Source organism: Musca vetustissima, unplaced genomic scaffold (genome assembly GCF_032173495.1).
Source record: "Musca vetustissima isolate MV318-11 ecotype Yass unplaced genomic scaffold, APGP_CSIRO_Mvet_v1 utg20955, whole genome shotgun sequence".
Taxonomy (NCBI): Eukaryota; Metazoa; Arthropoda; class Insecta; order Diptera; family Muscidae; genus Musca; species Musca vetustissima.
In genome coordinates this window covers 153362-170240 of record NW_026876416.1, presented here as the reverse complement: position 1 = coordinate 170240, position 16879 = coordinate 153362, and the positions used below count along the sequence as shown (strand labels likewise).

The 16879-nt window shown below is 34.0% G+C and overlaps 2 protein-coding genes across 2 annotated transcripts in view; one reads left to right on the top strand and one right to left on the bottom strand.

The window, feature by feature from the left end:
• LOC133320967 (uncharacterized) overlaps positions 1–14499 on the top strand; it is a 30467-nt gene extending 15968 nt beyond the window's left edge. The window contains exons 3-5 of the mRNA XM_061530060.1: positions 13590–13797; positions 13865–14057; positions 14127–14499. Of these exons, the coding sequence (XP_061386044.1) occupies positions 13590–13797; positions 13865–14057; positions 14127–14499 (774 nt within the window). The remainder of the gene's footprint in view (positions 1–13589; positions 13798–13864; positions 14058–14126) is intronic.
• Positions 14500–14630: 131 nt separating this feature from the next.
• LOC133320968 (large ribosomal subunit protein uL24m) lies at positions 14631–16627 on the bottom strand. Its single transcript, XM_061530061.1, has 5 exons — positions 16458–16627; positions 15954–16110; positions 15699–15892; positions 15426–15624; positions 14631–14776 (listed from the first exon to the last, which is right to left on the bottom strand). The coding sequence occupies exons 1-5, from the start codon at positions 16539–16541 to the stop codon at positions 14661–14663; spliced, it is 750 nt and encodes a 249-aa protein (XP_061386045.1). The 5' UTR covers positions 16542–16627; the 3' UTR covers positions 14631–14660.
• Between the last annotated feature and the right edge of the window lie 252 nt (positions 16628–16879).

Below are 16879 nucleotides of genomic sequence, written 5' to 3'. Positions count from 1 at the left end.
TTCACACCCATTTACATAATTTTTTACATCCACCACCATGTTGGGCCAGAAGTAAAATTTTCTTAGAACATATAATGTTTTATTTATCCCTCCATGAGCACAAAGTGGATCATCATGGGCTCTTTTAAGAACTTCTGGAATCATTCCTGGAGGAATCCATAGTTTCCAGGAAAGATCGTCCTGGATTTGCTCTCCGGTTGCATGTTCCATGCGTCGGTAGAGGAAGCCGTCAATTATTTTTAAATCTGGCATTTTATCCAAAGACTTTCCTACCTTTTCTAGAAGTTGTTTATAGCTGTCAGATTTAAAATGTGGAGAATCCAAATCCACAAACATACCACTATAATCTTGAGATCCATCTTGACCAGCCACCTCGAAAACAGAAATACTATCCACGCTAATGGCTGACAAGTCCTCGGTGTTGGTTCTAGAAAGTGCATCAGGCACTACGTTCTGACTACCACGCCTATGTTGTATTGAAAATTTGTAGCCTTGAAGCTTTAAAGCCCATCGAGCAAGCCGCGTACTGAGGTCTGTTTGGGACATGAGCCACTTCAATGACGCATGGTCAGTGATGACAGTGAACTCATGTCCTTCCACATACGCTCTGAATTTTTTAATGCTCAGCATTGCTGCCAAACATTCTTGTTCGGTCACCGAATAGTTACGTTGGGCTTGGTTGAGTTTCTTTGGCATAAAGGCAATTGGAAACTCTTCGCCCTCCGTATCTTTCTGGACCAATACACCTCCTATTCCAGTTCTACTAGCATCACAGTGTATGTATAACGGCTGTGAGAAATCTGGGCTATGCAGAACTGGAGCTGTGCTCAAATGGGTCTTTAAACTTTCAAACGCTTTTTGGGCGTCATCATTCCATATAAATTTACGCTTTGTTTTTGTGAGGTCAGTCAGAGGCGTGGCAATAGAAGCATAATCTCTAATGAATTTTCTATACCAACCCGTCATTCCTAGGAATCTTCTCACCTGCTTAATTGAGTGAGGTATAGGAAAATCAGTGATAGCTGAAACTTTATCAGGATCAGTTTTTATGACCCCTCCTCCAACCAGATGTCCAAGATATTTTACTTCCGCAACACAGAAGTTGCTTTTCTCTACATTGATGGTCAAGCCTGATTCTCGTATTTTACCTGCCACAAGTCTTAGAACCTCCAGATGCCTTTCAAAAGAATCCGAAACGATCAGCAAGTCGTCGAGATACACAAACACTTCCGTCCTGAGAGCCGGTGGAATGACCTTATCCATCAGACGCGACATGGTCTGTGGCGCATTACACAAGCCAAAAGGCATTACTGTGTAATGGTATAAAGGTCTCCCAGGAACGGTGAATGCTGTTTTCTCCCTCGACTGCTGATCTAATGGAATCTGCCAAAAGGCATCCTTTAGATCTAAGGCTGTGATGTATTCGGCTTTTGGTAATCGGCTAAGTATACCATCAATGTGGGGTAGGGGATAGGCATCACCCACTGTTACGGAGTTTAATTTTCGACTATCCAAGCATAGCCTATTTTTTCCGGGTTTCCTGTGAAGGACTACAGGAGATGACCACGGGCTATTTGACTCCTCGATTACACCTAATTTTAGCATTCTATCCAATTCTTCGTAAATTAATTTTTCAATAGCTGGTGAGACTGGGAAGTGTCTCTGTTTTATCGGCTTCGCTGAACCTGTATCTATACTATGTTGGATAATATTAGTCCTCCCTAATCCTTCCTTAGCGAACGATGGAAACATGCCAATAACCAAACTTAATTGCTGCCTCTGTATTTCAGAAAGTTGCACTTGAGGGGTAATTTCGGACACCAAAGACAATGTATCGGATATATAATCCCTGAGAACCAACCCTGGTGGAAGCAAATCGAAAAGGTTCCAAAAATCCACCCCTAAAAACAGGTCCCTATCAAGACTGGGTATAATGAATATAGTAATATCCTTTTCTATTCCTTTGAATGTTATTTTTGTGTTTACAAAACCAACAATGTGCTGAGTTTTACCATCTGCTGTCCTTACAAAGGATTTCAGTTTTTTATAAAATTTTCCTGATTCCAGGTACTTCTTGGCAGCTCCAGCACCTATACAGCTCAAAGAGGCTCCAGTGTCCATCAACCCTAAAATTTTCTCCCCAAACAATACAACATCAGCATAAGGTCTAATATCGGAGGGTTTGTCCAAAATGGAACAAACAAATTTACTACGGAAACCCTTAACTTTCTTCCAGAAGTCACGAATTCGTCTAGCTGACCTGGATTTATTTGGAGATTCGTTAAAAATTCTATCTCGCGCCTCAAAATATTCCTTGACACGTACATGTAAAGGTTTAAACGTATGAACAATTGGAACAGATTCATTTTTTATGCCACATTTAGTTAAGCTAGCAGGTGCTTTAATTTCCGGTCTTTTTAATATTGTTAATCCATTTCTGGATTCCTTTTTGGTGCACTCGCCTGTGCACCCGGACGATAGTTTTTTGGATTGCATCTTTTGCACGTTGGTTTGTAAGTGTCTGGAGCACCGCACCCATAACAAAATATTGTCCTTTCGGACAGACAATCTTGGTAGCGATGTCCTTCCTGACGACAATTCCAACAGTTTAGGCTTAAAGCAGAAATTTGTATATTTTCCGCAGGTGACGACTCCACATCATCATCTATTGCCACCTCATCAATACCGTATACCTTTTTTCCTACCAAAACTGGTTTGGAAAACCCACTTCCGTGCTTACGCCGAAGGTCCTGGAGGAAAAATTCTCTCCTCCTGCATATATCTCTAAGTTCCTGGATTGAGGTAATTTTTAAATTCAAAATCTCGTGTTGGATTTCGGGTAACAAATTTCTTCTCAACACTTCTACCAACATCTCATTCGATAAGGGCTCTTTTAACCTGTCCGTTAACTCCACAACCGAGTCGTAGAAATTATCAAAACTCTCTCCAGGTTTTTGCTTCCGATCTCTTATAAGTTCCCTAATGTCAACATCGGATCGGGAATCACTATACTGTTGTCGCAAAGCTCTACACAAGTCACTCCAGGATACCAGAGAAACTGACCGATGGTATCGCCAAAACCAATCGGCAGCCTTTCCTTCAAAAAGTGAACTTGCATTGCGGCAGAGTAAATCAAAATCTGCCTGCAGAGTTTGAACAGTTAGTGATTCTACTCTATATATAAAATTCTCAACACTAAGGCCACACGAATTACCAGTGAATTTTATTCGCCAATTGGATATAATGTGGAGAACCTTATCGGGCCTCGACGACAAATCCGACGAAGATGAATGATTTGAAACGGCTGGTCCTGCACGACTTGAATTTAAGTTGGCATGGGTCTGGGAATTATTGAGAGGAATTCCAAACATCTCACGGAATGTGCGTTCTTCGACAGCTGGTAGCGTCTGCATCTGTCGTGGAGATGTTTGGATATTAGCTGTATGTGTAGCTGAAGCTGCGATATTCTGACCATTCAGATTTAATCTTGAACATTGTGACTCAATATTGCTTTGTACCAATCGAGATATTTGACTAGTTAGGCTAGCTAAGAGCTGAGATTGTTGTGCAGAAACTATCGAACTGATCATATCCTGAAGATCATTCGGAAGGACATTTACTGTACTGTCGGAAACAGTAGCACCTGTAGGCGCTGCCGAAGCAGAGGTTGACTGATCCTCATTCGGTCTATTACTAATGGGTTGTACTGATGCCGCCCTTGACTGGGACCTAGTACAAGCACCTGATGAGCTGGGGGTTCTAGGTTCACTAAAAAGTCGTTCATTGCAGACAGGGCAATATGGTCTAATTTTTTCACACTTCGTAAGGCAAGGTTTATGGAACGTATGTCCACAATTGGTTTTTATATATTGAGATTTTGTCTTAATTAAAGATGCACAGGCTCCACATATGGGATACGTTTCCCCTGAAGGTTCTTGAATAGCCTCCTCATTACCTGGCTCAACCGACATAGTGCTAAATTCAATTGAAACCAAGTACAACTACTCTATATAAAAAAATCTTCCTCAAATTATAAGAAAGAATTTCAATTCGAAAATTGGAACAAAATCAAGACTACGCAGACAGTAGATTTTCAATGTAAATATTGGAGGAGTATTACAATATGTTGGAATAATATTACCCTATCGCTAAATTATTATATCAGAAAAAAACCCGAATTTGTGGAAAGTGAAAAATATGTTTTTTCTTCAAATATAATATAAAACTGAAAAATTATTGATCAAAATCGATTCAAAACCAACGCAAAAAAATAAAAAAAAAATCAAATAAAAAATATAAGAAAATTTTGAAGCAGCACCAAAATTTGAAAATATTTCGATTTTGACTAAGTCAAAAATCTCTTAATTAAAATTAAGACTGAAAAACAGTTACAAAAATATGTTGATTTTTTTTTTAATCACTAATATCAAACAGAAAGCAGACAGTCTATTATTTAATTCCAAAAAATCCAATTCTCCTCAACTTATAACACCTAATATGCTTAAAGAGAAATACAATTTAAGTGTAAAAATTTGCTTCAAAATAACTTCAAATACCTTTGTATGAAAAATTAATAAATATTTTTCACAATAGTAAGTAGTAATCTCAAAAACCCACTACAAATGAAAAAAATATAACTGAAATACAACGTAAAGTTGTTTATGTTTTTCTCAAAAACTCAATTACAAAATTATATTTTTACTGAATCGGATAGCCTGACTAAATCTGTTTGAGAACTCCATAGTGAATGATTTGTTAAGAAGGACATCATTTGGTACAATAAAAAGAAAGATGTATATAAAAAAAAAAGATAGACATAGAAGTAACTCATGTTCTGGCATGGAAACTCTAATCCATATTTCCAGAAGAATGATTAAGGTTATGGTTATATTGATATAAAGTTTTGACGGGTCAGATCTAGCAATAAATAAGTCCAGAAACTGAATTCCACATCAACCTTATACAACAATAACCCCATAAAAGACTTTGAGGAAAGTATTGAAAGTTAGTGGTCATTGAAGGATTTGTAATTGACCTACTATGTATTCCTTCTAACTCGCAAATACTTTAAAATTGAATATAAAAGCTACAGAAAACAGAAAAAAAGATAAAATATTTTTGGTACAGCCGAACAATTATGGCAATATGCCAGGTGGTATTGATTTTTAAATATTACATTCTTTTGTTCGGGCCCCACGTTGGGCGCCATTTAAATATATATTGTAGCATGCAACGGTCGAAAATGTGGCAGATATTATTGGGATTGTCATGGACAGGAATGCACGCTTAGAACCAGCCTTATAGCTCGTCGGAGGGGGGGTTTAACAACCTTCAATGATCCCGCAACCACTGTGCTAACATTAGGATATTTAAAAAAAATACGTGCATTTTTAAAATTTTGGTTTTTAGAGGTAAATAAAAGACTTTTAAATCAAGAAGAAAAAGAGGAAACGGAAAATCATCAGTTGAAGTAGGTCAGATAATTAGATTTAACAGAGACGGAAAAGGAAAGCACACAATCAAATAACATAATGTAGAAAATTTAGCATAGAAAAGAGAGAGAGAGACCAAATGACGTAAGCAACGAGATGTATTGTTGCCCAAAGAGCCCACCCAACCGTGGTTGCAACACGTCGGATCCAAGTAAAGAGAAATTGTAGTTGCAACCCCTAAAATGTCCATAACAAGCCTTCACTCACATCCGGAGAACTCAAACAGATTTACTTTGATTTATTCAGAGTTCATTTTCTCTTTATTACAAAATTCAAATTCAAGAACAATCATTAAAATCTCTTAATAGTAGATAGACATTGGTATAGGGAATTCTGAAGGTAATAATTACCATTATATAATTTTTTTTTTAAACAAAAGAGAAAAATAGGTATAAAATGTATTCTAAATAAGAGTAATCAATTCCATTTAACATTCAGTATATTTTAACAAATATTGATATTGGCTAATAATTATCATAATGAGCTCTAGTGAAGTAAGTAGAAAAATTGAAAACAGAATTTTGAAAAATAATTTCCTAAATTAAAAAAAAAAGTAAAACGTTTTTGTATATAAAATTAAATTATAAATTATTATAGAAATAACATAAAAAAATAAATATTCAAATAATTTTTCTAAATTCCAAACAAAAATACTTTAAACTTTTTTGTTAAGAAAGAAATTAAATTTGGTATTATGTACGAATAAAAATAATAAAAACTTTGAAGTTTAGAAAAAGATATAATTTGCTTATATAACGAAATATTTAATTCGAGTTTTATTTTAAAAATAAAAAAAACCAACAAAAGAAAGAAAATCAACATTTTATATTAAATATTTTTTTTTAATTAATTTTGCTTTTAAAATTTCAAAACAAAAAAATTTGCAATTTTTTTCTTACGATTTGTAACCAAAAATTGTTAATGTTTTGATCATACATTGATGTTGGATATACAAACGATTCAGTGTCTCATAACAACAACCATTGATAGAAAACAAGGTGACCATATGAAACATAATAAATAAAAAAAATAAAAATATTCGAAAATTATTTTTTCTTTCACTTTTGAATTTACATATAAAAAAAAAAATCTCAATAATTATTTACTTTACAAAAAAAACAACAAATTTCAAACATTTCTTTTATATCACATGATCATATGGTCACTTTGTTTTGTTTCTCATACCGAATGTATGTAAATAGGTATGTAAGTAAAAGAGGTTCAATGACTTACAGTTTCTCTGTTGTGCTGTTCTCCTTCGTTGAAAGCGCTTTCTACGTTGGCAAACCGTACAGTGCGAGAGAATGCAAATTATCGTATTCTCCTCTGCTGTGTTCTCCTGCTGTTATTGGAGAGTGCTGTGATAAAGAGTGGTGAGATTTTGGTTGCTGAATAATGAGAGATGTTATAAGCGGTAAACTTACAACACATCACACACACTGAAACATTAACATTTTAACATTGGCTATGCTGGTTACATTTGTAAAGAAACAACACTTAACAGATATTGATAGCAGTAGGTTTCAACGAAGACGAAACCTAGCTTAATGATTATTAAGTGTCATAAAAATTCCACAAAAAATATGGTTCAATATGTATATATAATGTGTTTGTTTCTTTACAAAAATGCAACGGGAGTCAGCCAATTGCTTGTTTTAGAAATAGGCAAATTATTTGTATGTTATTTTTGTTGTAATTTTTCGATTTTTTTCATTTCTTTCTTTTGTTTTTTTGTATATAAAATTATGCAAATTAATGAAAAATTACACTCGATGGTAATAGAAAAGTTAAATTTTTACAAACATCACTATGAGTAATTATAGCAGTTAATGCGTTGCGTTTTCACTTGAAAATATTTCAAAAATCACTTAAAACTTTGAAAGGATATTTTATGATTTTGGGGCAATATTAAATAATTTTCAACAATTAATTTCACATTTTTTTGTTTGTATCTTTGCCCATTTTTATACTCCAATAGACTGATTTTATCCTCAATCTTTCACTAATTATAAAATTTTTCCGTCTAGGTTGTTATAATACCTGACTGGCACAGACAATTTTTCTTAATTTTTTCTTCTTTTTGGTGTTTTTTTCACTTGCTGGCAAAATATGCGGCGGTCTAACACAAGACGATTGCGTCGAACAAGAGATGCGCTTGTTGAGAGGTTTAATGTGGACTGAATTTGGAGTTTGAAATCGCCACCAATTGAGCCTGTTTTAGGTTCCAACTTCTATTCTCTCTATTTTTGCCTGTGGTAATATAAAGCCATTCAGCCTATAGAAGCAAAAATAAAGTAATGAGAAACACATTTTCCACACAGAAGAATTAATAATTACCGTCGAAGTGTTGAAAGGAATAAAATTAGATAGAAAATCTTATCTAATTTTATGGATAATTCGTCTCCTGTAATCTAACAATGGAATCTAAAATCAACCAACTAACAAAAATAGGAGTGAAATTATTTAATTTCTTACCAAATTAAAATATAAGAATTGCTAAACTTACGGACCGGAAAGGAAGTTAATATCTTATATTTTTTTATGCAAATAAATAAAAAAAATTAACTTTAGGTTTTGCAATTTGATGCAACTTTAGATGTTGGTCTTGATCGTATGAGTTTCACTTAACCAAATGGAAGAGTGACTTTCAAAATTTTTACATGAAACCTCATCAGCCATTTTAGATAACGTTTCTATTCCAAAAAAATTGGCAAGAACATAAAAAAATAAATATTGGTAGAACGACAATAAGCTGATAGGTAAATTTTGCACACATACATAGATTGACAGACAGAGGTCGCCTTGTAAAAAGACGTTACAAAATAAATTTGAATAATAAAAAAAATACAATAAAGAAAAAAGTAAAGGAAACCCATCAAAATCAGTCTGAAACGCCAGCGACATTACATAAATTAGGCCGAAAATACAAATGGTAGCTAATATAAATATATCCCGATTTCAACAAAACTTATTACAAGTCATTTTAGGCTAAATTAAAAACTCCGAGTAAAATTTCGTCGCAATCAGACAGTCTTTGTGTGTTTGGTGCACCTAAACTCGGAAGATCATTTTCGCAGAATCTCAAAATATTGAATAATGGGGTATACCCTTGTATGGGAGATATCATAAAAAGTGCTACCCAATTTGAATTCTATAAAAAAACAGTAATGCCATGTTCTGACGGGCATTCGAACAACGTAGTTCGCTCTCAGAATTACGTACATGAATTAACCCGTTCATACAACACTATTCCTAATTCATTTCATCAGAGTTTTTTTATTTCAAACTTTTTGTTTCTTGTTTTACGCCAAAATTCTAACATATTTACATGAATCACATATGGATCTAAATAGAAAAATTAATTCTCTTTCTCCTGACTATAGTATGAACCCATATCTATTTACTTTTAATTCATGTTTTCAATTTTTTCTTAAAATATTGTTGTTTTCATACATTTTTATATTTCCTAAATTCAAATGTCACATATAAAAATCTGGAGAATTTTTTGTTTGAGTGTCCCCAAATTTGTTTCTTGTTTTGTACGCTAATTAAAACCGTGGGGAAAGAAATTCACATTGCATTATGTAGATAACAAAATTTACATCCTGCTGCATATATAAAAACTCGACATTTTTTTTACTTTTCATTCATCATTTTCAATATTACTAAAAAAGTTTGAAAATTTTATAAATATTTTCAAGCTGTTAAAATTAATTTATTTTCGATAAATGCTCTCAGTTGTTAGGGATGGGACAAATTTCTTGGTGATTCAGAGAGTGATTCGAATTGAACAACGTACAAAAGTCGGTGTTCGCTCAGACAATTTTGTATGGGGAACTAAGTAATTACTTCTTATTTAAGGGTCGAACAACGAATGAGAGAGCGAACAACGCTCGTCTGTACATGGCATAAGGAAAGTAGTAAAGTCGGCCGGGGCCGACTATATGATACCCTTCACCACTTTGGGTATATTCAACAGATGAATCTTATAAGACGTCGCATTTTTGAAGGATCAGTAAAATGAAATTGGACCCATAAACATATATTTCTGCAACCTACATTTTACTTAAAATCTGACGAAACTATATATAGGAACTATATCTAAATCTGAACCAATTTCAACAACACTTGCCACACGTTATCTCATAATAACTTCAATAAGTTGTGCAAAATTTTGTGCCAATCGGACCCACCTGGGGAAATCGGAGCAGCATTTATATCTAACTTATAGGTTATACTAAGTTCAATACGAAAGATATATGGGGATTTGCTGCACCATTTACATTAAATCGGACAAAAATGTATATTGGAGCTATATCTAAATCTGGACCGATTTTCAGGAAACTTAACACACATCATTCTATACCTTATTCAGTACGATGTGCCAAATTTCGTGCAAATCGAAAGATATATAGGGACTCTGGTGCACCATTTACCTAAAATCGGACGAAAATATATATGGGAGCTATATCTAAATCTGAACCGATTTTCACGAAACTTAACACACATCATTGTAGACTTTATTCAGTATGATATGCCAAATATTGTGCAAATCGAAATATATTTAGGGATTTTGGTACCGCATTTTCCTTAAATCGGACGAATATATATATATATATATATATATATGGGAGCTATACCTAAATCTGAACCGATTTTCACGAAACTTAGCACACATCATTCTATAAAAAATGTTGTGAGGTTTCATTTAGCGGCCAAAGTGTGCCGCTCGATGTATTTTACTATGCAAAACCCTAAAAATGACTCAACGTGTATATGATTTTTATGCGCATCACATTTCAGTAATCTCCTATGAAAATACACAAAAGTACAACTATTTTAAAAGAATTGGTTAGAACCGCCGGTGTGCCGCCACAATCAATTTTGGAAAATATTATTAGCGTATAGATGTATTTTTGACCAATTTTCACACAGATTCCCGAATGTAAAAGCAATTTGAAAAAAAACGCTATTATATAAGCGAATTTGTCAGAATAAGTTTTTAAGTTTTTCCTACATTCAAGGTACCTATATCCGCCGTTCTATTGGGCGTACAAAAACTAAAATCACGCGAGGTTCTTCGGCATTGGTTTTTTATATAAATTTAGGCATAAAATTTTCGTCTTGGGAATCCAAATGCAAAGAAGCTACGGTGAGCACATTCATGTGATATACACTAAACGAAGCAAAATCTCGAGTTCTATAATCCTATAATCAGTTTAGTCCTTTATCTGGATGTGTGTCCTGATTATAAGAAAAAATCAAAAAGCACCGAAAATCCGGATTCAAAATGTCAGCATCCGTTTTGGGTGCATGCAGTGATTATATCCAAAAATCATACATTAGAAGCATATTGTTCATGGGGTATTCTTCAATTTAGTCACTGATAACATGTACGTGCGTTGTGCCGTTTAGCCGCAAATCAGGAAGGAACACAAAAAACTTGTTGACATATTCTCCCATTTTTTTTACATTACCACCATCACAGCTTCCATGCAACTTATCATTTCTTACCAACATTCTAAGATTTTAAAAAGAATACGTCATTTTAAAGAAATGAATTAAAATTGTATGCAATATGTTCATATTTCGCGAGTTATAAGCTTGCAAACCTCAGTTTCAAGGAATTTAAAACATTTTTGTAATTCCCCATATATTCTCCGAAATTCCACAAAAACCGGCAATACTTTTTACTGAAAAAAATTGACCATTAATATCAAATTATAGTCAATTTGATAGAGAAACGCGACCGACGTTCCCAAAAAAAATATCCACCCAAAACCATCTGGAACCAACCAAACAAAATGGTCAACATTTAGCAAAAACTTCATTTAAGGGGACCCCCCATTCTCGATGTAAAAAAATGTTTGATGTAATTCGAATCTACTCTTATTATAGAATGTCCCTACAAAATTTGAAGTGAAAATCTCAAGAAGATATAGCCTATTTATTGTGTCAGCATCAGGTAACGGCAAGAGTGATTCTCAAACTTTAAATGCATTTTTCTCGAATGGCGGGAACGATAACTAAAAAACTAATAAAGCCAATCAGCGAAGAACTTCCTTATTTTTTAACTTAGTGTGTGGTCAAAAATAGGCGAATTTCCAATTTTTTTTTCAAATGTCCGTCATTTTGTTTTTAGCGAAGTCAATAATCCTAGTTCATACAAGAGCCAGACATGTAATCTTTCTAAAACCCTTGGAATTACCGGATTCCGATGTTCCAGTGTGAAGTTATCATGCCCGCCATCAAATATAAAGACTTTTCTTTAATCACCAAAAACAACAACAACCAAAATTTGCAAATTATTTTTCTTCTTTTTTAAATCTTCAATTATATATGTGTAAAGTTACAAATCATAACGTGCATTGGTATTCATTTACCAGCCCAATGAAAATCTTGAAAATTTAAAATCGAGAATGGGGAAGGTCTCATTAACTCTATAATGACAACCCTATTTAAGATAGTACTTATAGATTCACTCCTTCTAGTAACTCCCACACAAAGCGTCAGCATTTTGTAAATGAGAAAATCTCTTAACTACTCCTTCTGTTATCTCCCACACAGAATTTCAAAATATGGAAAACTTTTAAGTTGGATAAGATTTTACCTTTGATACCACATCGCAATATTTTGACCAAACTACTGCAACTTCGCCTGGTGCCTGTCAATTTCATTTTTCCTTATTTAATTCCCAGTCTCTGAAATGTTATATCTAAATAAAGTTTATGTTTGTAAAATCGAAAGCAAAAACTGACCCACGAGCATTACCACTAATTAAACTAATCAAACCTTTTCACATACACAAACGCAGGCATTAACGTACAAAAGGAAGTTACCATCGTGCGTTTACTTTATATTAAATGATACCTGACTAATATTAATCATGCGATCTGGATGACCATACCTTTTGTGAGTATAAATAGTATGGTGTGCACTATGCACCTTACGTGGTGGTAGGCAGTTCACTTAATTGCTACAAACATCGTGGTCTAACAAGCGTGTCACTGCTATTGCCGCTTTTTATATACACCACTAACTTCAATTAAGTTTTCCCCATTTGTTGTTTTTGTTGTGGTACGTACCACCATTTATCAATACATGTTCGAATCATTACATTTATTTTATACACTGCACCTATTTTGTTATCCCATTTAATATCACATTTAATTATACGACATGCAAGCGCCCAAAGGAGTCGTCGGTGTTGTGTCCAAATTGTATATTTCGCATAAACAAAAACAAAGCTAAACTAAATGCATTATGAAACCAGTTAAGGTGATTACACCATTATTTTTATAAACAAAAATGTCGCGGATTTCTGTATTTTTGCATGTGAGCAAACAATTTTTGAAAACAGCAAAGCTGACTTGATCCTTCGAACTTTATTTTCAAACGGCCATAAATAAATAGTGTCAAAGCAATGGCCATTTTTGGGGGAAATAGCTGGCGGCAATTTAGAAATTCATGAATAAATAAACAATACAGAAACACGAAATTCGCAATATTAAAAAAAAACCCTCTGGATATAAGGATCTTCATAGGGTTCATGATGGCGATCTTTGGTATATTTTTTGGTCCTTCATGGAACAATTCAGCAATTTCCATTTTTATTTTATTTGTACGAATTGTCCAAGGAGTTTCTGAATTAATTGCTGGATTTCCCCATTTCTACTTAACAATGAAGTGCCAGCACGTCGAACGGAAAATATACTAATCCCAGATATATATTTCCATTCACCTGCTTCACCAAAGTTAGCACTACTTATGGCGGCGATTCTTTAGATTAGCATGAGTTATTTGGGGTTTTCCAAATTTTCCTTGGCTTTACATATATTTTCATCATCAATTACTGTGGTTTCGTGTGTAAGGAAGGGGTATTTTCCAACCCCACATTTTCAACTATGGCAATATCTTTGATGGAATAGATCCACTGATGAACTAAACTTTCATATGAGGCATCTAACCTTAAAATGGGTACAAATGTATACACAACAGCGTCAGCCCATGTAGAGTTTATAGTTGTTACATATTTATGGATATTGATTTTTAAGATGGTTTGATTTTTCCGAATATCATTTTTTTATTTATTTGCAGTTAGCATTAAACTTAGGTGTAATTGTTGATGTAAACAAGGCTTCCACACATGAAGATTTTTTTGCACAACTAAGTGAGTCCGCCATGCATCTGATGGCATTACGTTGTTATGCGGAAATTTTGGAACACACCAAGGTTAGACTGAAAACCCTAATGGAAAGCTATGCCGAACTGAATGAGCTATATGTGAATCATGATGGAATAATAGGTATCCAATATGCACTGCCTTGCTATATTCGTTTTTTTTTCATCATTTAAAAATTACTTTCTTGCAGCTTTCATTAGTGGCGGTACTTATATGAGCCGTTTGGAGGAAAGTTTAGATTCTCAATTGGAGGTGGCACGTGATGTCAGAGATAAATTGGGCAGTACACTGGAACAGTGGCGGATATGTGGTCTCTTGCTTAGAGCATGTGCCAATTCTGCAACACAAAGTCTCAAACAGTGGCGTAAACTAAAAACAATTGTGTAAGTGAAAAACTAAAATAAAAAAGATTTTCATAAATATGTTTACTCAAAATATATTCACCTTTGTAGAAATCCGAAGGATAAAATTGAAACTGCATTGGCTTGCCGCAAAGATTTACAAGCTTCCTTGGTGTCGTTGGAATGTGCTCAGCTGTCGTTGCCACACGTGGAAATAAAATATACCAGTAATCGTCAAATTTTAGCAGTTAAACACTGCAATACCTATATGATTACCGATATTGCCAATGTAGCACGTTACGAACACACAACTAAAGTATTTGTCTCCTATGAATCGAATATATCGAAGGCGTCAGCATGGCTTTATGAGACATTTAATAAGACTTTGAGACAAGATTTTGAACGAGCTGAAGAAAGAGTTAAAACATTGGCTAAAAATTTACGTGATCATCGAGAGGAAATCTTTACAATGGCTAGAAAATAGCAAATACAAATATTTGTTTTGGTTTTGAATGCTTTTTTGCAAGTTTTGTATGTTTTTATTTTTTTATTAATAATAATTTTGTTAATTAAATTAACATTTTTACATATAACAAATAACTGTTGAATATTTATTACTAGTTGCTTTGGGTTGTTTTGGCTAATTTAATACCAATAACTCTTTTTGGGTATACGATCTTCTTCTATGCCCATTTCTTCCATAATATCCATTTCGAAGGTAGAAAGTTTGGGTTTAAAGGTGACTTCTTGAATAACGGTAGCTGAAAAGAAAATATATAAGGGTGTTAAATTTATGAATTTAATTTAGACATTGTGTGTATATTATCTACTACTGCACATAATTCTCTATAGAATTATTTGCCGAGAAATAAGCGGATTTCCTAGCCAAAAAAAGTACAACTGTCAAGGCTTGAGAGGGGATTTGTTCAACTAAGTCGTCAGACTAAAGTAGCTTTCATCTGAATCCCAGCCATAAAATGCATGTCGGAATTAGTCAGAAATGGATCATAATGATCTCCATATCCATTGACGAAGTTTCGGAAAAGAAGAAAGGGACGAAATATGTAAGCATCTCCTTTGAAATAGTTTTTCGACATAGAACATCCAAATACTTTTCCCGATCACACCATAAAATAATACGAACCTTCAATATGTTAAAACTCTAAGAAAAGAGCCAACATGTTGCAATGAGAAATCAACATTACTACAATGTTTCCACGGCGGTGGAGTCTACGAGCAGAAACAAATCTAGTAACAAATTCACTTTTTCAATTACAGTTGTATGTTTTCAAATGTTTAGTTCTGGGTATTTTAAAACTTTACCATAACGTTGAATTGAATTATGCCAATTTTTCAGAACCCAGCTACAAATAATTTAATTTTCTTTATTTGAATGAGTCATATATTTACCTGGAGTATCCTTTCCTTCTCTTTCAATATAAGCAGCTTTGGCCTTATAATCATGAGTATGATTATTCGACTCAGGAATGGGTATTATACGGCCGGTGCGCACTGATACACGGACTTTTTCACCATCTTCAGTATAACGCCATTCAAACTCACAGCCTTGCAAATCGGATGGATCGACCAAACGTATGTCCTTGGTTACCTATAAATAAAATGAAACAATTTTACTACTCCATAAAAAATACAAAAATAAAAAATAACACCAATCCAACTTACATCCAATGGTGCTTCTGATCTAATCAGAACACCGGGAAAACCATCCTCAGCTCCGACAGTGCGATAATGCCAATTAATACCATCAACAACTACCCAATTACGTTCGGGTATAACTTGTGTGACCAGGCCATGTTTGCCCTTATCTTTGCCAACCAAAATTTCAACGCGATCACCACGGAAATAGCTCCAGTCCTCTATGAGAGGAAATATTTTTGTTTAAATTAAAAAAATTAGTAAATTATAAGAAATACATACCTATGGGTGTAATCTGGACTTTTTTCCTAATGGTACCGGGCATATTTTGTTGACGGAAATGTCCGGTCCACGGACGATTCATGGTATAGCGATAGCGTTTACGTTCAACGGTGCGATTGAGGTATTGTGGTGTTCCTTTGGGAGTCTCATAGTAGACCTGTATAAATAAAATAGTTAAGATATGAATGATGTTGCGAAAGATTGTAATTCTTCAAGTTCTAACTTTATTAAAAACGTTTGATGGAGGACGTCATTCAGTTATTCGCCACATTTTTAAGTTTTTTTTTCAGTAATACCCAGAAGGAGTATTGCTTTGGCAATGACTGCATTTTAAGGACATAATTGTACAAAGGGATCTGCCTTCAATTATGCAAGAGCATTTTTCTCTTTACGTTAAATTCATTAAACCACGACTTTCTGGCCGGTATCGGTATGTTGGTCTGTTATGGCAGCTAACCCAATGCTGCATACCGACAACAATTGGAATATGAATTATATGCTCACCTGTTTTTTACTTCTCTCAATGTATTCCTTTGGAAAATTTGAGAAGTTCTTCAATTTTGATCGAAGAAATTGTGTTATTCTCATTTTTAATTAATAAATTTTGTTTTTTCCACGGCCAAATAAAAAACAAACGTGAATCTTATGAAACTTCACCGTTCAATGGGAAGTGTTCAGAATGTCAGAGCAGATGTTTACAATGGAACAGCTGTTTCAAATTTCAGGGATGGGAACTAGCATTTGTTATAGAGGTTTCAGCGCAATTTAATTATGTTCAAACAGAAAAACGAAAAAAAAAACGGAAAACCCGAAAAAAACTAAAAAAACTAAAAAAACTAATTTTATGGCTCTTAGTCTGCTTTTCCACAGGCAGATTTTTATTTGGCAATTTTTTTGTTTTCTCTTTTGAAATTTTCGCTTGCTTT